General features: G+C 52.6%; 3 protein-coding genes across 5 annotated transcripts in view; 1 reads left to right on the top strand and 2 right to left on the bottom strand.

Moving 5' to 3' along the window:
* GTF3C1 (general transcription factor IIIC subunit 1) overlaps window positions 1–1495 on the bottom strand; it is a 35168-nt gene extending 33673 nt beyond the window's left edge. For all 3 annotated transcript variants that reach the window (XM_061548844.1, XM_061548845.1, XM_061548847.1), the window contains exon 1: window positions 1124–1495. In XM_061548844.1, coding sequence (XP_061404828.1) covers window positions 1124–1413 — 290 coding nt within the window. In that variant the 5' untranslated portion in view covers window positions 1414–1495. The remainder of the gene's footprint in view (window positions 1–1123) is intronic.
* A 4154-nt stretch (window positions 1496–5649) lies between these two features.
* Window positions 5650–12948, bottom strand: THUMPD1 (THUMP domain containing 1). The gene is made up of 6 exons (XM_061548969.1): window positions 12766–12948; window positions 10908–11193; window positions 9845–10052; window positions 8960–9208; window positions 7506–7645; window positions 5650–6726 (listed from the first exon to the last, which is right to left on the bottom strand). The coding sequence occupies exons 2-6, from the start codon at window positions 11136–11138 to the stop codon at window positions 6304–6306; spliced, it is 1251 nt and encodes a 416-aa protein (XP_061404953.1). The 5' UTR covers window positions 11139–11193; window positions 12766–12948; the 3' UTR covers window positions 5650–6303.
* Window positions 12949–18338: 5390 nt separating this feature from the next.
* LOC133340731 (uncharacterized) lies at window positions 18339–22083 on the top strand. The gene is made up of 3 exons (XM_061549122.1): window positions 18339–18549; window positions 19159–19320; window positions 20401–22083. The coding sequence occupies exons 1-3, from the start codon at window positions 18339–18341 to the stop codon at window positions 21336–21338; spliced, it is 1311 nt and encodes a 436-aa protein (XP_061405106.1). The 3' UTR covers window positions 21339–22083.
* The last annotated feature ends 5573 nt before the right edge of the window (window positions 22084–27656 follow it).

The raw sequence follows: 27656 nt of genomic DNA, 5'->3' as shown, positions 1-27656 counted from the left end.
GGTCTCACCCCAACTCCGGTCTCACCCCAACTCCGGTCTCACCCCAACTTCGGTCTCACCCCAACTCCGGTCTCACCCCAACTCCGGTCTCACCCCAACTCCGGTCTCACCCCAACTTCGGTCTCATCCCAACCCCAATCTCACCCCAACTTCGGTCTCACCCCAACTCCGGTCTCATCCCAACCCCAATCTCACCCCAACTCCGGTCTCATCCCAACTCCGGTCTCATCCCAACCCCAATCTCACCCCAACTTCGGTCTCACCCCAACTCCGGTCTCACCCCAACTCCGGTCTCACCCCAACTCCGGTCTCACCCCAACTCCGGTCTCACCCCAACTTCGGTCTCACCCCAACTTCGGTCTCATCCCAACCCCAATCTCACCCCAACCAAGGTCTCACCCCAACCACGGTCTCACCCCAACCCCAATCTCACCCCAACTCCGGTCTCATCCCAACTCCGGTCTCACCCCAACCACGGTCTCACCCCAACTTCGGTCTCATCCCAACTTCGGTCTCACCCCAACTCCGGTCTCATCCCAACCCCAATCTCACCCCAACTTCGGTCTCACCCCAACTCCGGTCTCATCCCAACCCCAATCTCACCCCAACCAAGGTCTCACCCCAACCACGGTCTCACCCCAACCCCAATCTCACCCCAACTCCGGTCTCATCCCAACTCCGGTCTCACCCCAACCACGGTCTCACCCCAACTTCGGTCTCATCCCAACTTCGGTCTCACCCCAACTCCGGTCTCACCCCAACTCCGGTCTCATCCCAACCCCAATCTCACCCCAACTCCGGTCTCACCCCAATTCCGGTCTCATCCCAACCCCAATCTCACCCCAACTCCGGTCTCACCCCAACTCCGGTCTCATCCCAACCCCAATCTCACCCCAACTTCGGTCTCACCCCAACTCCGGTCTCATCCCAACCCCGGTCTCACCCCAACCCCAATCTCATCCAACCTCACCCCAACCACAGTCTAACTCCAACCTCACCCCAACCCCGGTCTCACCCCAATCTCATCCAACCTCACCCCAACCCCAATCTCACCCCAACCCCAAGTCTCACTCCGACCGCGCGACACTCGTGCCACGCCGCCCGCTGCGCTCCGCGTGTTTACCCCTCGTCTCTTGCCGCATCCACCTCCACCGCCGCCGTCTCGCGCAGCAGCAGCGGAGGCCGCGGCACGGGCAGCTCGTAGAAGTCGACGCCCGGGTGCGAGGCCAGGGCGGCCCAGAGGAAGGCGCGGAGGGCCACGTCGCGGCGCGGGGCCCCCCCGCCGGGGAAGGGAGGCGAGCGGGCGGCGAGGCGGACCCACAGCGCGCTCGGGGTCACCCCGTCCAGGCCCTCGAGGGCGACCTCGTCGGCCAAAGCCTCCAGCGCGTCCATGGAGGACAGGGTGAGGTCCATGGAGGAGTGACGGTGATGATGGTGGTGATGATGTTGGTGGAGGGTACAGCGGCAGCGGCGCTCAGCGATGAGGCCGCCAAAGCCGTCGATCCACCGGTTTTGATCTCCTAGTTCGGATAAGCGCAGACCAATGCGACCGCCGCGCGCCGATTGGTCGTCGCGAGGGGGGCGGCGGGGGGCGGGGTGGTCCGCGAGCCAATGGCGAGGCGCGATGCGGGCGATTCGGGCGGGGCGGGCGGGGGGACGTGGAGGGGAACTCCCCCCGCGAGCCAATGGGCGAGCGCGCGCGCGCTTATGTGATGTGGGAAATGCGAAGTGGCGGCGCGGGGGGCCTTGCTGGGTGCCCCCCCCCCCCACCACGGATATTGCCCAAATATCAATAACTCGTTTTACTGCCTCCGGCTTCGCCCGGGACTTGGATTTCACCACGCCCGGCCGCCTTTGTCTCCCCAGTGGCGATTGTTCACACACCACACCAGTTACTCGTTTGAGGCTGAGTCGACCTAGGGGAGGCCCAGGACCGGTTCAAATAATCGTCAGCGGTGGTGGCCGTGAGCGGGGATCGAACTCGGGTCGCCGGGTTCGTAGCGCAGCGCGCGAATCGCTACCCCCCCCACACACAGGATAAAGACAAAGATCCCCCGTGTAGTCTGGAGACTGTTGGGGCAAGTGCTGTTAGCGAGCACCTATGAAGGCCGGCACGGCACACGAGGGGGTGGGTGACAGCACCACGCCTGGCTGCCTTTGTCCCCACCGTGACGATGTTCACACACCAGACCAGTTACTCGTTTGAGGCTGAGTCGACCTAGGGGAGGCCCAGAAGCGGTTAAAATAATTGTCACCGGTGGTGGCCGTAAGCGGGAATCGAACTCGGGTCGCCGAGTTCGTAGCGCAGCGTGGCGCTACCCGCTACACTACACTGCGTTACGCTTCCACGTGCGCGGGTCACGTGACATATTTGACGTCACAGTTCACTTGCCGTGCAAAAAATCAATGCATTATTGAGCTCCCCCCACCCCCCCCCCCAAAAAAAAAACACACACAAAAGTGTCTTTTAATAATTTGTGCATGGTGTACAGTCTGGAAAGTACCCACATGGCAAATTTCCAGTTTGTTGCATTTCGGGAAATACGCTAAACATTTCGATTTACAGCTTTCGTGACTGCAGGGATCCATTTTCTTGGTTCTTTCGGTAAAGTCACGTAGAAGGGAAGTAATAAAATAATAAAAATAAAACATAATAAAATAAAATAATTCGTCTTCAGGTGAAGACGGCTGCTTGCGTTGTAGCCGAAACGTCGTGAGAATTATTTTATTTTATTATGTTTTATTTTTATTATTTTATTACTTCCCTTCTACGTGACTTTACGCTAAACATTTTGAACAGACACATAATCACAACTTTGCCTTTTATATATATGGAGACAACACAATAATGTTGTTGTTATTGTTGTTGTTTATAATTACTAGCTGTAAAGTCGTCGTGACGACGGGGTTAAGCTTCAGATAATTAAGCGCACGTTTTGTGGTTTCAGTGGTTGGTAGTGACGACGCAATGTAAATGTGTGGCGATCTTATACATTATTTTCGCGATTAAATTATTATTAACGATTCGTTGATGATTCGATTGTTATTATCGATTCATTCTTGAATTTATTTTCACGATCAAGTTTATGTTGGGTGAGCTCATCATGGTGGAGTACTAGAAAGGTTTTTTTTTTAACTATAAAACCCCCTTCCTCAACCGCACCGGACAAAGTCTCTCTAATCAAGTTGTCGCGTCGTGGAACGGGCGGTGGGGGGGGGAGGGTAAATGCAAATTTGTTCAAATCGATAACAAAAAACTGGAGCAATGTTGGAAGGCAAGCGACCAAGTTTGTGTATCGTTTGCCTGGTAGTTTTCTTGCTGGGAATGAGTGGCGGGTGACGCGTGGTTTATTCCCCCCTTGAAGATTCCCCATTGACGCGCAGTCGGGGCTTTCGCTACCAAAATTATCCATGAGAGACTTTGTTTGTTTGTTTATGGATAACTTTGTCCCGTGTCGGGCTACAACAACACAAACAATACACCTAGGCTCGCGAGCGCTTTAACCAACCGGCTCGTTCACAAGAGGGCGCTGAGAGCTCTCTCAATCCCAGCGGGTGGCACAAACTCCACTGCTCGAGTCCCCAAGACGGGCTTTGGGTCTTTCGGTGAGTTTGCAAAGCTGTCAACCCCTCACAAGTGCCCTACACTATTACAAACCAATTCGGACCTTATTGGTCACCCCCGTGCCCTTTATAAATCTCAACGTTCATTGTATACACTATACACTACTATAAACTACACTATACACTACACTACTACATACCTGTCAACCCCTAATCAGTGCCCTACCTTATTACAGACCAATTCGGACCTTATTGGTCACCCCGTGCCCTTTATAAATCTCAACGTTCATCCTACAGAGTCCCATCACAAAGGAGAAACACAAATAGACCAAAAAAATGTTGCCCGTATTGAAACGGCTCTTCGCCGCATGGACCGGAACACTCAAATCCCCTCTATCAGAATACGGGGTGAGCCGTGTGGGTTGACAAGTATGAGTTTGGTCCAGAGTAGGACAAACTATGGAAAGGTTTTTTTTTCACCAGGTAAGGCCCCCACTGAGCTAAACTACAAGGCTGTTTTACAGAAGCCACCCGGCTATCACAAATTATAGCTCAACGAAGTGGCTCGTCGACACGTGGAAATTCATAGCTGAAGCCAAATCCTCTTAAGCGCGTGTTTCTAAATGTGGAGGGAAAAACCGAAGGACCCGGAGAAAAATCCACGCCACCACGCGGAGAGAGAGAACACGCAAACTCCAACTATATAAGCGTCAGGGTTCTGCATCGAACCCACGCGCCTCCAATGTGGCACCAAACGTTGTGGGGTGGGGGGGCATGCGACATTTAATTGCGCACTCCACGCGAGTTTTACCGTCGTTTTATTTCCCTGCTTACCTGCTGCCAGCGTTACTTGAATTGGGCGCATTCATTGGATTTTGGGGTTTTTTTCCCGCTGTTTGTTCGCAACGTTACGATTTATTCGCCGCTGTAACTTTTTTTTCTCCCACTGCCAAGGTCCTTCGCGGGTTCATTCTTGTAAATCAGCTTAAGGCCGATTGTGTCAAACCCGCGTAAAATAAGAACACATTCCTGCGGAGGGAGCTGGTAGGAACGTTGGGTTGCTCGGTCAATGGCCAGGGTCAACGGCGGCGTGGTGTATTCCGCAAATATGCCCGACTGTGAGGGCGGGCACAAGCCGGCGTGAGTAGGTTAAACGTTGAGTTTTATAAGGGCACCACGGGGTGACCAGCCCCTGAAGCCACGTAGATAGAAGAAATAATAAAAATTATAATATAGTAATATCATTATAATTTTTTCTATCTACGTGGCTTTACCAAAAGACACAAAGTATATGTATTCACATTACTTTGCAATAACTTAGATACTCCAAATATTAGAGAATATTTTCTGAGATAAATGCATAAGCATACATGGAAAAATATTAGTATTGTCAGATTTGCTGATGGCGTATTAATGACATCTGATGGAAACGAATTGCAACGTTGGACTCGAGATTAAACAAAAGGTCATGTCCAGCACTTTGCTAAATACAAATACCTATTGTTGGAAGGAGACAACCGAAAAATAATTAATGTAGTATTTATACCTGGGGAATTTACATAATAATATAGGGTTAAAATGATTAAATAACGAGGCGAAACGTGGCAAACCCATGTCTGCAGAATAAAATGTTCAGTCGATGCATACTACGATGTGGATCAGAAACGTGGAGCAAAAGACAGATGGACAACAACGCAAACTGCGTCCTTAGAATTGCAGTTAAGAGACAAAGAGGCGCACACTGATCGGGAAAATAAACCTCAAGTTGGAGAAACTAGTACACGACTGAACAAAGTGAACTTCATCAGTATGCATCGCTTGACGAGACGAGGGCCGATGGAAAAGTCGGGTAATCAAATGGCTTTCAGAAGAGAGATCACGCCCAAGAGGTCGACAGTTGCAGAGATGTAGCGATGAGATTAGCTCGGTGCAGGAGTGAGATGGACTGTGGCAGCGTAGGACTGTGAAGAATGACAAGGGAAATTGGTGGCCTTCATCCAGCAGTGGCTGATGATCATCACGGGACGAGTTGCCAGTACAATAAGTATCATCTGAGTCACCAAGAAAACTTGAAGGGGCCACATTTCAATAGCCTGGGTTTTATTTGCGAATCAAACATTTGGTACATTAAAAAAATGCAAACTGTAAAAATATGCTTCGTAACAGATTGAAATCTTCACACATTCTCAAGGTCTGGTTAAAAATAAATCCCCACGTCAATGAACACAATGGAAACACCTGAACTCCATACACAAAACAATTGTGTGGACTTGAAAAGGAAGTACCTCGCTCGAGAAAATAAATTCCTGTGGCCAGCCAAGAATCTTCTTTTTTTTACAGTTAAGGAATAAAATTTGGACTCCCAGCATAAAAAAATTAACAATTGCCCTCAAGATACAATGTGAGGGTGCAAACCACACACTCGTAGTTTAATTGTGGAAAGACAGCAAAGAAACGGTTTTACTTGAATTGCCCTTCTTTTCTAACACCGCGGTGATGCCTTTAAAGCCTCCTTGAACTTCACTCTGCAATCTTATTCTTAACAAACAAAAAAACGCGAACAAGTCTCGCAAGTCTCTTTTTTGAACTGGTAGACAGCTGAATATTTCCTCCCACAATCCCCTTCAAACTGTATGGACTTGGAAGAGATGAAAAACATTTGTGTCATCCGATCCTCCTTTTTTTTTTACTTATTTGGCTACGGCCGTATTCATTGCAACCCCGTACCAAGCGCACGTGTCACTCGATCCCTCCAACAGGAACCTCGTCCTCCTTCCCTGGACCCTTCTCGTCTCCGCGGCTCTCATCCTGCTCGCACGGCGGTGCGGCCTGGTCCCCGTTTTTTCCCTGCTTCGCGTCGCTGTCGCTGGCTGCTGGTTCCGTGCTGCCCTCGCCACGGGGCGCTTCTCCGCTCGATGCTGCCTCGCTCGTTCCTCCTGCCGCCGCACCCTTGTCATCGCCGCCGCCGTCGCCTTTCCCCAAACTCTCGCCTAAAACCGCGTCTTTGCCCTTGCCAGCGTCCTTCTCGCACTTATCCTCACCCTCGGCCGCCTCTTTTTTCCCCGCAGCCGGCAGGTCTCCCTCCGCAGCGTCTGCGGTGGCCTGAGTGGCTTTCTGAGGCCGCTGCTTGACCTCCACGCACGGCCCCAACTTGGCCACCTCCTGCAGGAAAATCGAGGGCGTTTTTTTTTTTGTAATAGCACGAAATATAAAAACGGTGTTTTCGATGTCGCGATTTTTTTTTTTGCTCTATTTCTGTTTCTGCAGGTGCCAGGAGATTACATTTCAGGATTGTCAGAGGAGATTATGGCGGCTTGTAGAAGCGCCTTCATCCAGTGGTGGATTGATCATAGCTGATGATGATTTTTAATCAAGACAATGGACAAAACAGTGTACAGAACAAATGACAACATGAGATGCGAGGGGAGTCCGGGCAATGTAGAGAGGCGTCTCAAGAGGAATACATTGAATCGTGGTGAATTGTCTGCCATGACTTAAGGGTTAAAAACATGGACATTGACGAAGAGGATGGAACAAAAGCTGACAAGTGTGCAAAGAAGCGGGGAGAGATGCATGCTTGAGATTACACTGAGACGGAGAGGAAACACATGGTTTAGAGAACAAACATAAGTTAAATCCGCAACTTTTTCCATTAAGAAAAGAAAGTGACTTAAACGGGACACGCCGCTAGCAGGGATGATGGCAGGTGGGCGGAGACTAACGACGATCGAGAGACAGCCAAAGAGAGAAAGTGCCCAAGAAAACGATCACCACGAGGATGGAGATGAGATGGGTTAGCGCCCCCTCATTTGCAAAGCGGAACCACGAGAGATGGCGATGACCTAGGGGAGGGTTCAACATCCGAGCAGTGCGTAGTTCATGGCTGCCGATGGCGACAACGATGATGATAAACCGCGTTCCTATTTGCTCACAGTCCACACCTGCAGGTTGTACTTGCGCAGGCGGACGTAGTCGCGCACGACACTCAGGCAGCAGACGGCGCGGATCACCTCCACCACCACGGTGAGCTCGGGCTCCGTCAGGTCCACTTGGTTCTCCGCATTCAGCTTCAGCACCACTCCTAAGCGGTCAATCGGCGGCAACAACTTCAGCCGAACCAAATAAAGGCCCCTTGCCAGCACTAAAGATTTACCCAGCAGCCCTTATTAAACCAAATACCTGTTTTCCACTGTGCAACTGAGCCGCGCCAGGATTGCTCAGGAGGTGCTCGTTTGTTTTTTCCCACTGCACGAACACGAGCCCTGCCGCTGACGCCACATGCAATGAGGGCGCCGCAGTGGCGAGCTGTTAACTCCCTCGCCTGGTATGCAGGAGGGCGTGGGTTCGACCCCGACCCAGACGCCTGTCTATTTGGAGTATGCGTGTTCTTCCTGTGGTCGCGTGCATTTTTCTCCGGTCGGGTCGTCCTCCGGTTTTTCCCTCCACACTTAAAAACACGTGTTGAGTATTTGGCTGCTATACATTTCCACGTGACAAGCCCCTTTGTTGAGCTATAATTTGTGGCCAAGTCACTTCTGAAAAAGAGCTATATAGCTCAGTGGGCCTTACCTGATAAAATAAAAAGTTTAGTTTAGTTTTAGAGTATACGTTGTGTCGGCCATTGTACTGCGTGACGTAGCATACGACAGAATCTATTAACCTCACGGCCCTGCTTAGCCCCGAGCCAGATTCAGCCGTCTTGTGAGGCCGGAGTTTCGCGATTTGGATCTGGATCAACTGGGCAAATAGACAGAGGAAAACCACCCATACCTTGATGTCCCCCCCTGTGCTGATGTGGCCTGGATGGGCTGGTAGAAGAGCGGTTTAACAGGCCCTGCTGGCACTATGGATTTCCCAGCGGCGGCTTGGCCATGACTGGTAGCAGATGCCGAAAAATGGACGCCGGAGAGCACGGCTGTGCGTCAAGTCACGGCATGGAGTAAGAGCACGTGGTGACTGCAAGTGTTTAGCTGGCCATCCTCGACACACCCGGCTGCGTCAGATGGACAAGTGTAAGGGCCTCTGCTCCGAAGGATGCATCGACTGCTGTTATGAGTGACAGGCCGGAACGGAGGGTGGAAGATGCGATGACCCTTTCTCGGCTAAACGCAACAGCAGAAATAATAAAGGATCAAATATTTCCAATTGAATGATCGCCCTTTATCCCCGGGCGTCGGCAGCGCTTTACACGCGATAAGCAACTGACATCACGTCTCAGCTACAACATTTCTGAAAGGTAGCAGCTGTCACTTTGCTGCACAAGGTAACTCAGCAACTGGCCTGCAAGTGGAAATGAGTCTGCCAATAGGGGGCGGTGGGGCGGTGGGGGGGGCGATGATTGCCAAGTGTATATCCCGACTGAGCGGTGGCTCCGGTGGCTTCCCACGGCTCTCACCGGCGACGGCCTTGATGGTCTCCTCGCGGTGCATGTTTCCGTTGTTGCGCGCCTTGTAGACCACCTGGAAGGTGGCGCGGTGCGGCGCGGCGAACCACCGCGGGAGGTGGGCCTCGGCGGCTCGCTCCACGTCGGCCGGGTACGCGCGGCACGACGCCGTCACGGGCAGCACGCGCAGCACGTGCCGGCTCTTGCTCTGGCGCCGCTCAGCCAGCTCGCTCAGGATGCCGTGCACCAGCGTGTCGGGCTCTGTGTGAGGGAACGGCGGGGGCACACAGGCGGGTCGGTCAGTCGCTCGGAGAGCACCCAGGGGAGCGGCAGATCCTCCCTCTGCAGGTTGTGGAGGGTTGCCTCGGTATGAAGAGATGAGCTAGTTTGTTATGTTTGACCGGGTGAGAACTCGAGAGGTAAGAGCAGTTTCATTTGTAATAATGACCTTGGGTGTACCTTTTAATCTGGAAAGCGTGTGTTGTGTCAGACCAGATTTGTATAACTATTAACACCGGGCACCAGTTGGGGTGCGTCTTACTTCCCGAAGCCTCTTATAATCTAGAGAATAGGGTGCATTACGATTATTGTATCCTATTTCTTTTTTTCGTAAATATATACTGTATCCTGACGTAATATTTACAAAAATGTATGTTTTAAATAAATAGCTACGATCCAAGTAGTGCCGAGCGAAATATTTTTTCATTTTTCACAGGTCATGGCATAATTTCTTGAGTAACCGACGGGAGTGTGGTTAAACGTCACAGATGACAAAAAAATATGTTGCTACTATGGTAGGCTCAGGCTGCAGCCGAGTGTATTTTAGCTCGTCTCTATTTGTACACGAAGTTTGGCAAAGCACGGACACCACCACGGAGACGTGAAACCGCTACTGACCGACGCCCACGGAGCGGATGAACACCAAGTTGTTGGCGCCGCTCGTCACGGCCCGAAAGCGCCGCTGGGTGGCTGCCCCCCTCTTCTTGATCTGCGCCACCTCCTTCTGCAGCGCCGCTTCCGCGTCGTCGTCGTCGCCGTCGTCGTCATTGCGCTTGTCGGCACCGTCGGCGGCGCCACCGCCGCCCTCCTCCTCGTCGTCGTCAAACTGTGGTCACCCACGGTCATGGGAATTGTCAGCGAATTTCGGCGTCACAGTTGACGTTTTGAAATTGGCCAAAAAACGAATCGCTCAGTTGGGAAGACAAACGGTAACATCACCCCCCGACAGCATAGCTACTGTAGACTATATTCTTAGGTTTTTTCGGTAAAGTCACGTAGGTAAAACATTAAAATTAATAAAAGTAAAATAAAATAAAAATCACGACGTTTCGGAGGCAACACAAGCTTCCGTCGTGATTTTTTATTTTATTTAACTTTTATTAATTTTAATGTTTTACCTACGTGACTTTACCGAAAAAACCTAAGAACATGAATCCTTGCAGTCACGAAAGCTTCAAATCTAGAATTACTGCAGACTATGTCTGCGAAACACAGTCGCCTCGGTGAAAGCCTCGTGCTAGAAGATTATCGCGATTACCAAATGTTTGAATTGTCTGTTTTTATTAGAAATCAACCCTTGTGTCTGCAAGATTATCACCGTAGTTTCCCCGTGTTTAAAGTGCCTTTGAAAGTGCAGAGATTGGAGTCGCTGCATACACAGAGGATCACAGTGTGTAGTCTATGAAGTCCGATTCTTTCTCTCACCCCAAGACCCTAAACCATGACTCTTACAACGAACCCAGAACGCTGGGACCGATAATATAAAACTATTTGAAACATTCCTTCCATTTGTATTTCTTTACATAGCTAAGGGTAATGTAACTGTCCAATCGTTCCATTGGTCGGAACTTCCCAAACTCCGTTACACGTGACACCTCCCTACCCGTCCACCTGCCCATCATCTCCCGTATCTCCCGACCTCCCACCCCAACCCCCGCACCGCACCTCCTCATCCGCCCACCTTCTCGGGGCCGTAGAGGCGGTCTGCTTGCTCGTTGAGCATCTGGTAGCCCTCGGTCGTGCACCTGCGCTCCTGCATGTTGCACGTGAGCAACACGCCCTCCATGCCGGCTTCCAGCTGCCGGGGCCCCGAACCGCCGCCGCCCTCCGTGCGCGCGCGCTTAGCCGCGCCGCCCATGTACTGCGCCTTGCTTCGCTTGGTGCCCGCGGGCGCTGGCACCTCGTTCGACATCGCGCAGGAGCTTCTGTGTCGCCCGGCGGACTTCCCCCCCCTTCACGCCGAGAAGCTGTGGAACGTGGCGTACGGGGATGGAGAAGACACACGTAACGTGCACATGGGGATTACGCCGTACGGTTATTCTCTGGATGATAAGATGCACCACAAACTTGTGCACGGTGTCAATAAAGTTATACAATGCTGGTCTCGCACACCTACCGGATTATAAGACGGTCCCCCCCAACTTGTCCCTTAAATTTTCCTTCACAAGACGGGTAGGGGTGCGGAGTGCGTCTTATGATAAGATGAATATAATTGTAGCAAGGAAGAAAAATCTTGCATACGCATGGACTCTGGAACGCTTCTCAAAGCGCGTTCGTCCTTTTTGCGATAATAATGCTAATTTGTGAGCCGGGCAACTAAATGCGGGTTGTAGCCATTGCTGAGCCATGAGTTTTGACTAAAGGTTTGAACTATCCGTTAGGATTCGTGCACCGATTTGGTTAGTCATGGGGTAGGGCTGCGTTTCGGGGTTTGGGTTGCGTTTGGCTAAAAGTTCGAGCTACGATCGGGCTAGGGCAGCAGGGGTCGGCGACCGAAACAAGAAGAAGAGACATTTATTGTTTCGAATTTCAAGAGTCGCACTGCAGTCCCCTAAAGAGCCACCGCATGCGGCTCCCGAGCCTGCAGGGATCCAGACCCCCTGGGCTGGGGTCAGAGGTTACCGCTGTCGGTGTGAATCGAGCCATGTGATTGGTGCACAATTAGATGTATGACTGGCTCTGGGCTATACAAACTCTTTGTTTAGGGACATGTGCTCGGGTTGGAACGAAGAGTTTTTAATGGGTTATTGTAAAGGCTAAAGGGTTAGCGCTGTGTGTTGGAGTTATGCCGATGAATTAGGGCTAAAGGATACGCGTTTGAGATATGAATGGGTTAGGAACATGTGTTCGGAATACAAATGAGTTAGGGTTATGGCTATGTGCGAGGACTATGAATGGGTTATGTCTATGTGTTTGAACTATGAATGGGTTATGGCTATGTATTAGAGCTATGAACGGATTAGGGTTATGAATTGGTTAGGGTTATGGCTATGTGTTTGAACTATGAATGGGTTATGGATATGTGTTTGAACTATGAATGGGTTATAGCTATGTGTTTGAACTATGAATGGGTTATGGCTATGTGTTAGAGCTATGAACGGATTAGGGTTATGAATTGGTTAGGGTTATGTGCCAGGACTATGAATGGGTTATGTCCGTTCATAGGGCTACGAATCAATTGCGGTGATGAATTAGTTATGGTTATGTTAGGACTATGAATGGGTTATGGCTATGTTGATAGGGCTGTGAATGAATTGCGGTGATGAATTAGTTATGTTTATGTTAGGACTAGAAATGGGTTATGGCTATGTTCATATGGCCATGATTCAATCGCGGTTATGAATTGATTGGGGTTATGGCTATGTGTTTGGACTATGAACGGGTTATGGCTACGAATGGCTTATGGCTACGTTGATAGGGCTGTGAATGAATTGCGGCGATGAATTAGTGAGGGTTTACGTGCGAGGGCTCTACGAATGGATCGGTAACACTGTGCCATGTGGCAGCAGTGGGGCTGAACACGCGCGCTCCATTCTTACCTTCGAGTCCAGGCGGCCGCTTCCTTAAGCTCTCTTGCTTGTACCTCACGGGCTTCGTTACACGTGGTGTTGTTGTTGGTGTTGTTGTTCTGTTTGTTGTTGTTGTTGTTTGGTTCTAATGGAGAAGGCGAGCGCGCGCGCGTTACCACTTCTGGCTCGCGTGGTGATGGTCAGGCCGCGTGACGTCACTAACCTGTGGCCTTTAACCTCGGGGGTGGGTGACGTCATTGCTGCACTAAGGTAAAGTGACGTCACCGGCTGCGTGGGGGTGATATGACGTCAGGCAAAGCCCCCGTGTAGCCTTAACAGACTGTTTGGCGCAAGTGCTGTTAGCGAGCACCTATGAAAGGCCGGCACGGCACACGTAGGGGGTGTCTGGTCAACACCACTCCCGGCCGCCTTTGTCTCCCTAGCGGTGAATGCTTTACACACCGCACCAGGCTACTCATTTGAGGCCGAGTCGACCTAGGGGGGGGGGAGGCCCAGGAGCCGGTTCAGATAACCGTGGCCGCGAGAGGGAAAATCCGAAGCGCAGCTCGCTGCACGACCGCTCCCCACAGAGAGACATTTGGGGGCGGGGGGTCCGTGAACTTGTCAAGACATCATTGCTCCTTCATCCACTCTTGTCTAGCCCAGGGGTCGGCAACCTACGGCTCCGGAGCCGCATGCGGCTCTTTACGGGCTGCTTCTTGACGATGAGTACGGATGTACTCAGATGCATTGCGGCTCTTGAAATACAGAATTTTGTACCGAATTGGAAAGAAATGGCTCTTCTTGTTATTTTGGTTGCCGACCCCTGGTCTAGCCCTTCTCACTTGGCGATTGCATCATCACTCGCTTGATGGCTCCTGGCTCTCTGCCCCCCACCCCACCTCCCCCCCCCCACGGCTGCCGGGGGGTTAATTGCCTCGCCTTGTTTGCCAATCATCCTCGCGCTGACGGCATCGCGCGCCGCGAGTTAATTAAAACGTCGTGCGATAAAGAAGCCTCGCAGGAAACGTCGCCCGGCAACGGCACAAGGAACACGGCGCGGGTTTATGGGGGGCCTACTAACCTCACACCCCCCCACGGAAACGTCTCGCCACAGCCGAACAGACTCGAAAAAAATTAACCCGTAAAAACAAAGTTTTTCACTATAAAGCCTTTATATGCGTGGCATCGGTTTTATTTTATTATTCATTTCTGTTTTTCTTGAGTAAGAGTTTCATTTTTGTCACATTGGTATTTTAAATAAAATATGAAAAAAACATTTTCCTAAAAAGTGGAAAATTTTTGGAAAACAATTTTCACGAAAATAAATTGTCACGCACAACGAGTCTGTGTGCAAAATGTCAGCTCGATTGGATCACGGGAAGTGGGTTAAAAAACGACCGAAAGATTTGCACGGTCGTAAGCGCGCAAGCAAGCAGGAAAGTGAACTTAATATAAAGGATTTTAAAAAAACAGCTGATAGCACCATGATGATGATGGTGGTCATCATCATCAGCAGCATCATCAGCAGTAAAGCAGTTGCGCCGTCGTCAAAGGCATCATTATCGGTCGCATCATCAGCGACAACAACAACAACTATCTTATTAACACGTAGCAGGCTTTCGCGACCAATATTATTCATAGTAAAGGTTTTTGGGTTCGATCGCGTAAGCATAAATGTGTCGAAACACCTCCACCACCCGACACGGCCAATCAGTGAGGGATTTGTCACGTTGACAAAAAAACGCCAAATGGTTACTAGTTCAGCCCATCGGTGTGTTGAAGAGTGAATCCACAACATTTACAATCTGAGTACGACTCTTTCTATCTAAGACCGGAAGCAGGTGGATGGCTTCACTATTCTGGCAAATCTCCCGATGATGCTGGTTGATGTAATTACCAGCGAAACGTCTCGGTGCTCAGATTGTAAATGTTGTCGATTTACTCAACAATGTAACAAATCCATCACAGGCTGTGTCGGGTGGTGGAGGGTTTCGACACATTTATACTTACGCGATCTAACCCAAAAACCTTTATTATGAACAAACATCTTGATTTAAAGCTTTCGTGACTGCAGGGATTCATATTCTTGGTTCTTTCAGTAAAGTCACGTAGAAGGGAAATAATAAAGTAATATTTATTTCTATTTTTTATATTAATATTATTTTATTATTTCCCTTCTACGTGACCGAAATAACCAAGAATATGAACAAGCATCTTAATGATTCGTTGTATCTATGAGCGTCGCTCGTGCAAACTGCATCTCTGACGATCGCCGACGAACCCACTGACCGAAGTTGGAGGGGCTGCTGCCAGGCAGTGGGCCGGCGACAACAATTGATCTGCAGTCCTCTACATATGAAGATGTTTTCAGATCATCGGTGGATGAAAACTGGAGTACCCGGGTAAAACCCACACGTGTGAGGGAGGCCGCACTTTAACCCACACAGAAGGGACAGACGCGAACTGGATTCTGCCCACTGGAAGAGAGGAGTTTGGTGACATTCAGTTATTTGTCTGATCCACCAACAACCTCTCGCCTCCCACAGCGTGGGATCGCCAGAGTGCATCGCCGCCACCACCGCGAATATGCACATCGAGTGGTGTCAGCATCATCATCAGCATCATCATCAGCATCATCATCAGCATCATAAACATCATCAGCAGCAACACTGTCATCAAGGGCATTAGTCATTCGTAGCAGCAAGATCAACAGGATCAGCGGAAACAGCACCTTCTATTAGCGCGGTTGGCTACGTACGGCGCGAAAGAAGTTCAACATACGTAAAAGCAGCAACAATATCAATCAGTGGCGCTTCTGTATCATCATCGGTAGTAGCGTCAAACTCATGACAATCATCGGCAGTTTTGTGGCCGTTACACGGAGCACGCTGACATAGAACCCCCATGTATTTTACATGCCACTCACGCTACCAGCGACAATTGAAGTCTAAACCTAACCCACAACAATGCAGCATGCCGCGCTGTTGCGGCCAACGTCAGCATTGAAGAGACGCAGGGAGAGGAGGTCTGGCGAGATTGATTCTGGCAGCCGCTGGGATTCGTTTAATCCGCAACAGCCCGAAATGCTGTTACGGGGAATTAATTTGGCACGCCACACCAACCTCTCAATGCGTGGTCCAAATTCACACCGATGCTAATGAACCCGTTAATTTCATTACGGGAATATTTACTCTCTGTACGTTTAACTTCTTTCGTACCGCACGTAGCCAACCGTGATAATCGGAGTGGCAGTGCCTTCACGCCGATAATCCGTGACTCACGTTCAGCCTATGGCAGCGTTCCGGAAAATACCGGGCGAGAAAATATGCCCTGCTGATGGATGCCTCGTTGGTTTGCACATGTGCTTCTTGACAGGTGCGTCGAGGTGGCGAGATGTTAACTCCCTCGCCTGGTATACAGGAGGTCGTTGGTTCGATCCCGATCCTGACGCCTGCTGTATATTTTGAGTTTGCGTCTCTCTCATCACCATCATCATCATCACGGTGGCTAGGAGACGTTAACTACCTCGCCTGGTGTACAGGAGGTTGTTGGTTCGATCCCGATCCCGACCCTGACGCCTGCTGTATATTTTGAGTTTGCGTCTCTCTCATCATCATCACGGTGGCTATGAGACGTTAACGACCTCGCCTGGTGTACAGGAGGTTGTTGGTTCGATCCCGATCCTGACGCCTACTGTATATTTTGAGTTTGCGTGTCTCTCCCTCTCTCTGATCATCATCACGGTGGCTAGGGGATGTTAACTACCTCGCCTGGTATACAGGAGGTTGCTGGTTCGATCCCAACCCTGACGCCTGCTGCTGTATATTTGGAGTTTGCGTGTCTCTCTCTCTCTCTCCGTGGTCGCGTGAAGTTTTCTCCAGGTCCTCCGGCTTTTCCCTGCACATTTAGAATCAACATCACGAGTTCAGAGTATTTGGCTGATATAAATGTCCACACGATGAGCCACTTCGTCAAGCTATTGCTCCTGAAAAAAAAACTATGTAGCTCAGTGGGCCTTACCTGGTAAGATAAAAAATAAAAATACGGTACTTTTCTAGGCCTTAACAAATCTCGACACATATTTACTACCATCGCAAGACACCCATCGTAAAGAGCCTGACTGATTATAATCAGTAACACGATTTTTGTCCCTGGGTAGTAAGTGGTATTTTTATTGTTTATGCCTAAAAAGTATAGAAAATGGTTATCATTCCCCAAAAACTTTGCTTTTGTGACCAGGACTTTACTTGAAGGAATGACAAAATGCACACCACGTTTTCTAAGTGAAAATAGGTAAATTTCAAAATATCACTGGCCTGGTCACAAAAGCAAAGTTTGTGGGGAATAATAATAGTCATTTTCTGTCCTTTTGATGCATAAGCAATTAGGAATTAACACTTACTACCCAGGGACAAAAAAGCATTGTTACACAGTTTTATTATTATTGGGCCCCTGCCTCCTGAAATAATCATAATCATCGCAACATGTGCATCGATTCGTCAATAACACTGCCCTGAAAGGAAAACAATCTGTAACCCGTGACGTTTCAGGCAATGACCCTTTTTTTGGGTAAGGCAATGTTTTGGTATGTTTGTGTACCGCTACCATCGGCAGCATCACAACACAATCGTCGGCTCGGCAGGGTGCCTGCTGTGGTGTTTGTTGCCTCAGCCTCAAATGAGTCGTACCTGGTGTGGGTGTGTAAAAATCCCCCACTTGGAAGACAAAGGCGGCCGGGCGTGGTGTCGGCCACCCAGCCCCTCGCGTGCCGTGCCGGCCTTAATAGGTGCTACGCGCTAACAGCACTTGCCTCCAGCAGTCTGTTAAGGCTTATACGGGGGGAGGAAGGGAGGGAGGATCCTTGACTGTGTTTATTGTGTTTGTACTGCCCGTGGTGGTGGATGTGGGGTGGGCCTCACAGGAAGATTGTGGGGTCGTTGTGCTTCGGATCCGGCCAGAGAGCGGGCAGATCAACTCAGGGCCGGCCCCTTGAATGTCTGAACCGTGCGTCTGGGGCCGCGTAGCCTTGTGCCATCTCGCAGGTGTTCGAACCCAGACAGTCGGGGTGTGAGCTGGTTGTGGTGGTTGAGAGGAGGAGGGGGGGGGTGTCTGTCAACCTGTAGATCACCCGGGTTGTTCCCCACGTGTGCAGCCAAGAGAACTTGGGACGGGTGACGGTGGGCAAGGACGTTTTGAAGCACTTCAACGTGCCGACACGTGGAAGATTATTTTTTCTTGCTGCTGCGGGGACGCAGGTGACCGGGAAAGTTGGGCAGGTGTCAACCTAGCCCTGAGGTATAGCCGGGACAATTGAGCACAGGTGACAGCAAGTACCAAGGTCGGCCGCGCGAAAGATCTCACCTGGTAGCTTCTTCCTATTTGACAGGGAAAGGCGGCCACGCAGAATTAAGTTTCGTGTCACCTCGCTGCGGTTCGCGAGGAGAACCTCCCCGCGCTGGGAGTCACTCGCCACCGCGCCAAGCTTCACCTGGGCCGTCAGAAAGGATCTCAGTGGCTGGGTTCGCCGTGTGGTGTGCTGCGGAAGAACGGGTCCTCCTCGCACGCGTTCCGCGCGCACCTGCTGCCACGGTACAGCCATCATGGGCGCGGCGCACGGCCAAACGGCCCCTCTCCGCGTGGCCGTCGTGTTCACGGTCGCGGCCCTCGCTCTGTCGGCCGCGGCCGCCCTCTCTCCCTCCTGGGTGTCATGGCAGGGAGAGACCCTGGGCCTGTGGCAACACTGCCCCGGCGGAGGCGCGCCCTGCACCAGCCCGCCCTGCAGCGGAGACGTCGGCGCGGCGGGAACGTGCGGTAAGAGGGTCGCGCGCGTGCGTGCGTGTGTGCGCGTGCGTGCGCGTGTGTGCGTGCGTGTGCGTGTGTGCGTGTGCGTGTGTGCGTGTGTGCATGCGTGCGTGTGCGCGTGTGTGCGTGTGCGTGCGTGCGTGTGCGTGCGTGTGTGCGTGCGTGTGCGTGTGTGCACGCATGTGCGCGCGTGCGTGGTGCGCGTGTGTGCGTGCATGTGTGCGCGTGCGCGCGTGTGCATGCGCGTGTGTGTCCGTCCACACACACGCGCACGCGGGAGTGTCGTGGTTAGCGCTACGCTGCGCTACGAACTTGGCGACCCGGATTCGATTCCCGCTCACGGCCAAAATCAGTGGCGATTATCTGAACCGGTCCTGGACCTCCCCTAGGTCGACTCAGCCTCAAATGAGTACCTGGTGCGGTGTGTCAACATCGCCACTGGGGAGACAAAAGGCGGCCGGTCGTGGTGCTGGCCACCCACCCCCTCGTGTGCCGTGCCGGCCTTCACAGGTGCTCGCTAACAAAACTTGCCTCTACAGTCTGTTAAGGCTACACGGTGGCTTATTTGTGCTGCGTGTCACGTGTGTTGTTGTTGTTGTTGTTTGTTTTTTGGCGCAGTGGCGCGCGACGCCGCGTGCGCGTGCGCCCTGGTCACGTGCTCCGCCTCGTTCTGCGCCCTCGTGCTGGGGGCGCGCGCCCTGCGAGTCGCGGGGGGCCGCGGCGCCGGGGGGCCCTCCACTTGGACGGCGCGCGCCTTCCCCGCCATGCTGGCGCTCTCTTGTGAGTCCACGCGTCCCACGACCACGACCGCCCCCCCCCGACTCCCCACTCACCCACCTACCCGTCTAAATGCAGTGGTTCTCACACTTTTTGGGGGGGCTACGTGAAGCTTCCCCCCGTTGCTTTGTTGAATTTTGTTTTAACCGAGTGCCCCCCACCACCCCACCCCACCGCCTTGCCTGACCTAACGTGGGTTCTGAGAATGTACGAATAATGAACGTCAAATATTTTAACCGATTTGAGAATAGGTTTTCCAATTTTTTCTGCAGACATGATTTATACAAAACTTGTGGTCAGAATGCATGATTCCTTGTCAAAGGTTTCAGTTTGGTGTTTTAACATCTTAACACCTGTTTTGTTACTCTTTGTCTTTTTCGGTAAAGTCACGTAGGTAAAAAATAAAATAAATGAAAACTAAATTAAATCACGACGTTTCGGGCGCAACACAAGCGCCCTTCTTCAGGTGGGAACAACGTAGCGAAAGCACAACCGCTTTTGTTGCCAGAAAAAAGGGGAAAACCTATTTTCATATTTTGGTACTGGCAAAGGAGGTCCCATGATTTTAACCGATTGTCCATTTGGTGAAGGATCATAACTAGCCGGTACTAACTGCAAGCGAATAACAAGCAAAACATATACATGGACGCTCCTGCACGCGTCACGGATCAATAAGTTTAGCAAGGTATTTTATATCGGTCTGGGTTGCCACGTGGATTAAAATGTTATCGTAGTTATTTTACATTAGCCGCTTCAAGCACGATTTATTCACCAACGACTCTCGTGCATGAAATCATGTTCACACATTCGTAGATAAGCTCGCGTTACCCCCTGGGACATTACCACGTGCCCCCAGGGGTCCGAGTACCCCCCGGTTGAGAACCACTGCTCTCATGCTCCCCTTACCCCGGCACAATATTGCCCCCCACCGCCCCAACTCTCACCACCCTCCACCTCTTGCACCATTCCATCTAATGCCCTCCCCGCAACCTGCTGGGCCTCTGCCCTTTCACTCCCTCGTCCGTCTCCCGTCCACGTGTGCACCCCCCCCCCCCCTCCCTTCGCCGGCCCCGTGACCCCCAGGCGTGCTCGTGGCTGGTGAGATGACCGCTTTCCTCTGCTACCTGCTCGCCACGGTGCGCGTGCTGCACCTGGGCTGGGGCTCCTACTCGGCTTTCTCCGCTCTGCTGTGCTGGGCCCTCGCCGTCGCCACGTCCGTGGCGTCCGCGTGCGGCCGCGGAGGGCCTCGGGTGGGAAACTCGCGGTCGACGAAGAGGGGACGCCACGCGGAGGACCCCTCGGTCAGCACCACCACCGTCAACACGACGACGACCACGGCGAGCTACAACAGCGCCAGCAGCGCCACGATCTTTGCCCCGGAGAACGCGTGGCGACCGGCACCCGACATGCAACTCGTGGTGAAGCTACCCCGCCTGCGTGTGCAGCAGCAGCAGCCGCAACAGCAGCTGCAGCCGCAGCAGCAGGGCAATGCGGTGAAGAGTTATCGTGACGATGGCGGTGGCGAAGATAACGGCGGAGCCGGTGATTACGACATCGACGAAGGCAACGTGTACGAGCACGCGGACTGGCCTCGCCACCACACCTCGACCCCGACCGTGACCTCGACCCGCGCTGACCTCACCCTGACCCGTGCTGACCTGACCCGCGCCGACCTCGCCTCCACCCGTGCTGACCTGACCCGTGCCGACCTCGCCTCCATCCGCGCCTGCCGCTCGCTGCCCGCGCTGCCGCCACCGCCGGGCTGCGTGCGAGGTCCGTGCGCCCGTGGCGTCGATGGGGTCTCGGGGCCCCCTTCCCGGGGTCCCGAGGGCTGGGTGTACGAGAATCTGTACGGGGACCCCGACTACGGGGACCTCGACTACGGGGACCCTGCGTGTCCCCGGCCGCAGGGCCCCCCCGTGAGGCAGCGCACGGAGGCGCAGGGCTGGGGGACGGCGCACGGAGGCGCCGCTGGGGACGATTTGGGGTTAGCCAACGATACATACAACATGTACTACTAGTACTGGCGCGTACCAGTGTACTACTACTACTACTAGCGTGTACCACTAGCGTGCACATCAGACATCGCCCTACCCTGGCGACCCGTGCAGGCTGCTGCTGTCCGCCCGAGTCACGCGTCAATGGGAAAACGGCAGCAGTAGCGGCAGCAGTAGCAGCAGCAGTAGCAGCAGCAATAGTAGCAGTAGCAGCAATAGTAGCAGCAGCAGGAGCAGCAGCAGTAGCAGCAGCAGGAGCAGCAGTAGCGGCAGCAGTGCCAGCAGCAGCGGCAGCAGTAGCAGCAGCAGGAGCGGCAGCAGTAACGGTAGCGGCAGCAGTGGGATGTTTTGTAGTCGGACGGTGTAAATACGAAGCGATTGTTTTACAAATCGCCCTCTTTAGTTTAGCCTCGAATTGTGCTCACGTGTCCCGCGCGCGGGCCACGTGTGGAATTAAACGCCAATTTCAACTTTAATGAGACACTAATTAAAACACACAGAACGCACGGACCACCACCACCCTCCCTCCCCTCTCACTCCCTCCCCGCTGCGCGGGCAGTGACGCGCGGACGAGATTGTTTATGGAAGTCGGTGGGTGAACAGGCAATCGCGACAAGATGCGTAACGTAAACAAAGCGTTGATTGCGGGAGCAAGGGCGGGGTGAGAGTCATGTGCGTTGGGAGAGGGGGGGGGGGGTGATGCCGTCTAATAACGCGAGCGCAAGGGGCGATGGGGCCACGAGGCGAGACGATGAGAGAGGCACGGACAGAGAGACAGAGAGAGACACGCGGAGAATCACGGGGAGGGATACACGGGGGAGAGACGTTCAGGCACGGGGAGATACACGGGGAGAGACACGAGGAGAGACAAGAAGAGAGACACGAGAGGCACGAGAAGAAGAGACATGGGAAGACACGGGGAGAGACAGAAATACTGTGAGACTCACGGGGAAGAGATATGGAACCATGCGGAGACACGAGAGGGAGACACAGAGAGGCACGATCAGATAGGACGAGAGGCGGGGAGGGGACATGGCAGTGAGAGGAGAGGTTTTGTTTGAGGGACTCGCTTAGCTCGGCGCTTCTCGGCAGCTCCTTAATATGATTACTACCGCTTATCTTGCATTCGTCATATGCTTGTCTTTGCGAGGGGGTGGGTTGAACACGGTAAACATTCGTTATCTTCACATATATTTTTGCAACTCTAATTACGTATAATTTGCAATTGCGGGATACAATCTTTCATATGGAAATTTTCGCACAGTGTACAGAAACATCATTCATCCAACTCACCCCGCCCAGGTTTAAGCAAATTTCGCGACGACACAACGCAGCGCGTCGTGCACTCTGCGGTGGCAGGGATCGACCTGTGAACTCGGTCTCGCGTGGCTCAGCGTGGATCTCGTCGCGACTGCTTCCGTTACTCATTCAGCCGCCAATATGAAAATGCCAACTTTTCATTTCTCGATTAAATATCGCATCTCGTCAGGAGGACCTCCGTACCCGGGCCCAGTTATCAACCCGTCGTAGAGAAATGGCGAATTTCCAGCTGGCCGTAGTGTTAAAATACCGCGATGCTGGGAAAGGGAAATCAATCGCTCCAGGCAAGTGGCGCAGTCGTCACCCTAACCCTACCCGTCATGCTTGATTATGCCACGGTCCATTGATAAGCCCCCCCCCTACTGCCCCCCCCCCCCCCACAACCATCAGTAATTGGCTACGGGAGTGTTTTTGGAATCATCTATCTTTCCTCCGGTAACTTCAGCACCACGGACAGCGACTTGTCCTCCTCCTCCTCCACGCTGTCACCCAGAGTGCGCGTCGCAACAATTGAACCTTATAGTGGGTACCCTGGGGTAATAGCTACCCCGGCTCTCGTATAATGTCCGTGATGCAGTCATGTTTTTTGTCGGGTGATGGTCGGCGATGCGGCAATCGACTCATCTCGACGAGCTGTACACGATGCACGATTCAAAGTTGAATTTTTCGATAACGGATTTTTTAAATGATGTTTTGGCGTTTCGACATCGCGGAGTGGCACTGATTTCGGATTGATTAGTACCCCAGTCGCGGAGTTAAGTACACCTCTGGGAAAAAATAGTGTCCCAAGAAATAAAACATTTAATTGCCTCGATCATTTTGTATTATTTGGTACCCCGGGGTACCGCCATAAGGATAATTTGTTGTTATGTTTGTTGATTGCTGTTACGCGCGCGCACGCGTGTGTTTACCCAGGAAAGCCTCACTGAGTTATGTGTAACCCAATTGAGTAATTTGCCGATATTTTATAAAGATGTAGGATCCCCGATGACATCTCCTTCAGAGATCTTCTCCTCCACATTTTTATTATTTTTAAAGACTTATTTGCAACTCCCGTCAACGGCACGGCCTTGTTGGAGTGCTCTACTCACGGCAGAATTGGTTAAACGCAAGCGAGCAAACTCTGGGCCGGTTTCGACATACAGCGTCTCATCGGCAGTACCAGGCCTGCTTGAACCAATCAATATGTTTCGAAACAGGTGGCTCACGACTTGGGGTCTCTTCGTGTTTCACGATCCTGCAGCGCACTCGCCAGTAGACTGGAGCACGTGACACTATAAATATGGGGGGGGGGGAGGGGAAACAACACACTGTTCAATAACACTGTGACCTTGAAGTGAATTATATATAAAATACGCGACGTTTCGGGCAATGGACCTTCTTCACAGTATATAAATAGAGAGTCCAGGGAGAGAGAGAGATGGAGTGGATGCTAACAGTTGGAGACGGCACTCTGCACCACGGGGCCTGATGAGAACTACATTTTCAAAGAGCATTCTGACGAGCAGTTTATAAATTGGCCCACAGATGCTAATTTGTGGACACTGTTTACGAGAGGCGCTGCGGGCGCGGACAAAACTCTGTGACATCGAGCAGAAGAGAGGGGAGGAAAGGTGGTGAGGGGGGGGTCCCAACACACGTCCGGGCGGTTAGGGTTAGGGGCAGCGCTGGTGCTGTGGTCCGATTGGCTAGAGGGTTAAAGTCATGGCCAGGGCCAGAGAATATTGCGAGGAGTTGGTTGGCCTGTTTGTGAGCGCTTAGGGTGGTATAGTGGCCAGCTGGCTAGTTGGTTATCGGTGGTTAGCTGATGTGCCGATTGTTGGTTAGGGGCATGCTCAGTTGCTAGGGCGAGTGAATTTCGTTTGGTTGGCTTCACGTTTCCAGTGATTTTTGTTCGAACCAAAGGAGATGACTCAACTAGATCAGGGGAGTCACATTTGCAAGGGTTACCTAGGTCACCAATTGGCGAGGTTAATAGGGCGACCGTCAATTCATAGACTCGTGCTGGCGCTAGTTTGTTATTGTTAGGGTCAGTGATGTGGCTCGTGCTAGCAACTGCTTGACGAATTTGTTAGGGTTAGGGTCAGTGATACGGCTCGTGATAGCGACTGCTTGGCTAATTTGTTAGAGTTAGGATCAGTGATACGGCTCGTGATAGCGACTGCTTGACGAGTTTGTTCGTTTTTTGGGGGTTAGATCGCGTAAATATATAAATGTGTCGTTAAAACCCGCCGCCTACCCGACACAGCCGACTAGTAAGGGTTGTCACGTAAACAGAACGTGGACAATTCGTCACTAGTACAGCACCACCGGTGTGTTGGAGAGCCAAGCCATATTTATATATCTACGCGATCTAACCCAAAACAAAACCCCCTCTATTATGGATGATGATATTGGTCGCGAAATCCTACTACGTGTTACACTAGTTCTTTAGGGTCAGTGATACGGCTCGTGCAGTTTGCTCAGCGCCAGGACTACTCACCAAGCCCCCTTCTCCCCGTTTCCACGAACACTTGCACCGCGTGCCCGTTTAATGTGTCCCCGTGTACCCCTCGAGGCAGCGCAATGCGCCGCCAGCTCACTCGCTGTGAACGGGACTCGATCCTCGTCGTCACCTCGAGCTCCTTGCTCTCAAGCCCGGCGAAACAAACATAAACCCGATCCTGAAACTCGTCTCGGCGTCCCTGCTCCGGTGACCGTGGGAAGACGTCGCCACCTCGTGGCTGATCGCCGCCGCCGCTGCTGCTGCTGTTGCAATCCACCTGAAGACGGCTGCTTGCGTTGTGGCCGAAACGTCGTGAGAATTATTTAATTATGTTTTATTTTTATTATTTTATTATTTTTCTTCTACATGACTTTACCGAAAGAACCAAGAAGATGAATCCCTGCAGTCACGAAAGCTTTAAATCGAAATCTATGAGAGACTTTGACATTTCTAAGTTTAACAACGTAGCGAACAATATCATCAATAAGAGAGGTTTTTTTGGGTGTTAGATCGTGTAAATAAAGGGGGGGGGGGGAGTTAGGCCATTGTGAGTCGGGGGTAATGGTCGAAGTTGCCACACGTGAGATGTATTCGTCAAGGCATTTATAACAATGATGATAGTGACGACTGATGATGATGATGACGGTGGTGGTCTTCCATGGCAGCATCGTGAGCGATGTTGGCGGCCTCTCGTTACTGACCCCCCCCCCCCCCCCGAGGTGACCCGCCCTCATCGCCGCGACCCAGCGAGAAGTGTAATCCGCGGAAGTTCCCCGCCATCCGCCATTGCTCACGCGCGAGTGGTGAAGGACGGGGGGGAGCTTCCCAGGATTTCTAAATCGTGCGCTGACGTCAACGCGCGTAATCGTCCTCATCGTCCTCGGACAAAAATACCCCCGAGGACCGCGGAGGAGGAGGAGGGGAAGAAGATGAGGAGAGGAGGAGGAGGGGGAAAGGAGGAGGGGGAGGGGAGGTGGAGGAGGAGGGGAAGAAGAGGAGGAGGAGGGGAGGAGGGGGGAAAGAGGAGGGGCGGAGGAGGGGAAGAGGAGGAGGGGAAGAGGAGGAGAGGAAGAGGAGGAGGGGGAGGGGGGAGGAGTGGAAGAGGAGGAGGAGGGGAGGAGGGGAAGAGGAGGGGGGGAAGAGGAGGAGGAGGGGAAGAGGAGGGGGGAAGAGGAGGAGGAGGGGAGGAGGAGGGGAAGAGGAGGTGGAGGAGGAGGGGAAGAAGAGGAGGAGGAGGGGAGGAGGGGGGAAAGAGGAGGGGCGGAGGAGGGGAAGAGGAGGAGGGGAAGAGGAGGAGAGGAAGAGGAGGAGGGGGAGGGGGGAGGAGTGGAAGAGGAGGAGGAGGGGAAGAGGAGGAGGAGGGGAGGAGGAGGGGAAGAGGAGGGGGGGGGAAGAGGAGGAGGGGGGAAGAGGAGGAGGGAGAGGGACGGGGAGAGGAGGTGATAATGGTAAGAAGAGAGAGGGCGCGTGCCGGGGAGCAGAGGAGGGGGGGCGAAGGGAAGGAAGGAGGTGAGAGAAGTGGTGGAGTAAAGAGGAGGGGGGGGGGTGACGAGGAAGCGGAGAGAGGAGGTGAGGATGAGGCGAGATGTAAGATGATGAGCGAAGGGGGGGGGGGGGGTGAAAGGAGAGAGGAGGAGGGAGATGAGGGAGATGAGGGAGGGGGGTACGCTGCAAACTTGCGTCAGTCAACTAAAAATATACGCAGCGAGAACCACTCGCGGGCACACTCACTCGCTCGCGTCACTCACACGCACGTGGGCACACACACACACTCACACACAGGCACACTCACTCACACACTCACTCGCTCGCGTCACTCACACGCGGGCACACTCACACGCGTCACTCACTCGCAGGTGGGCACACACACACACAGGCACACTCACTCACTCACACACTCACTCACTCACACACTCACTCACCCACACGCGTCACTCACTCACACACTCACTCACTCACACACTCACTCACCCACACGCGTCACTCACTCACACACTCACTCACTCGCTCGCGTCACTCACTCGCGGGCACACTCACACGCGTCACTCACACGCACGTGGGCACACACACACACAGACACACTCACTCACACACTCACTCACTCACACACTCACTCACCCACACGCGTCACTCACTCACACACTCACTCACTCACTCACACACTCACTCACCCACACGCGTCACTCACTCACACACTCACTCACTCACACACTCACTCACCCACACGCGTCACTCACTCACACACTCACTCACTCACACGCGTCACACACTCACTCACTCGCTCGCGTCACTCACACACTCACTCACCCACACGCGTCACTCACTCACACACTCGCTCGCGTCACTCACACACTCACCCACACGCGTCACTCACTCACACACTCACTCACTCACACGCGTCACACACTCACTCACTCGCTCGCGTCACTCACACACTCACTCACCCACACGCGTCACTCACTCACACACTCACACGCGTCACTCACCCACACGCGGTCACACTCACTCACACCTGGGCACACACACACGCGGGCACA

This window comes from Lethenteron reissneri, chromosome 10, assembly GCF_015708825.2.
Source record: "Lethenteron reissneri isolate LAM-NWPU_2019-01 chromosome 10, ASM1570882v1, whole genome shotgun sequence".
Classification (NCBI taxonomy): Eukaryota; Metazoa; Chordata; class Hyperoartia; order Petromyzontiformes; family Petromyzontidae; genus Lethenteron; species Lethenteron reissneri.
This window is presented reverse-complemented; position numbering and strand designations above follow the sequence as displayed.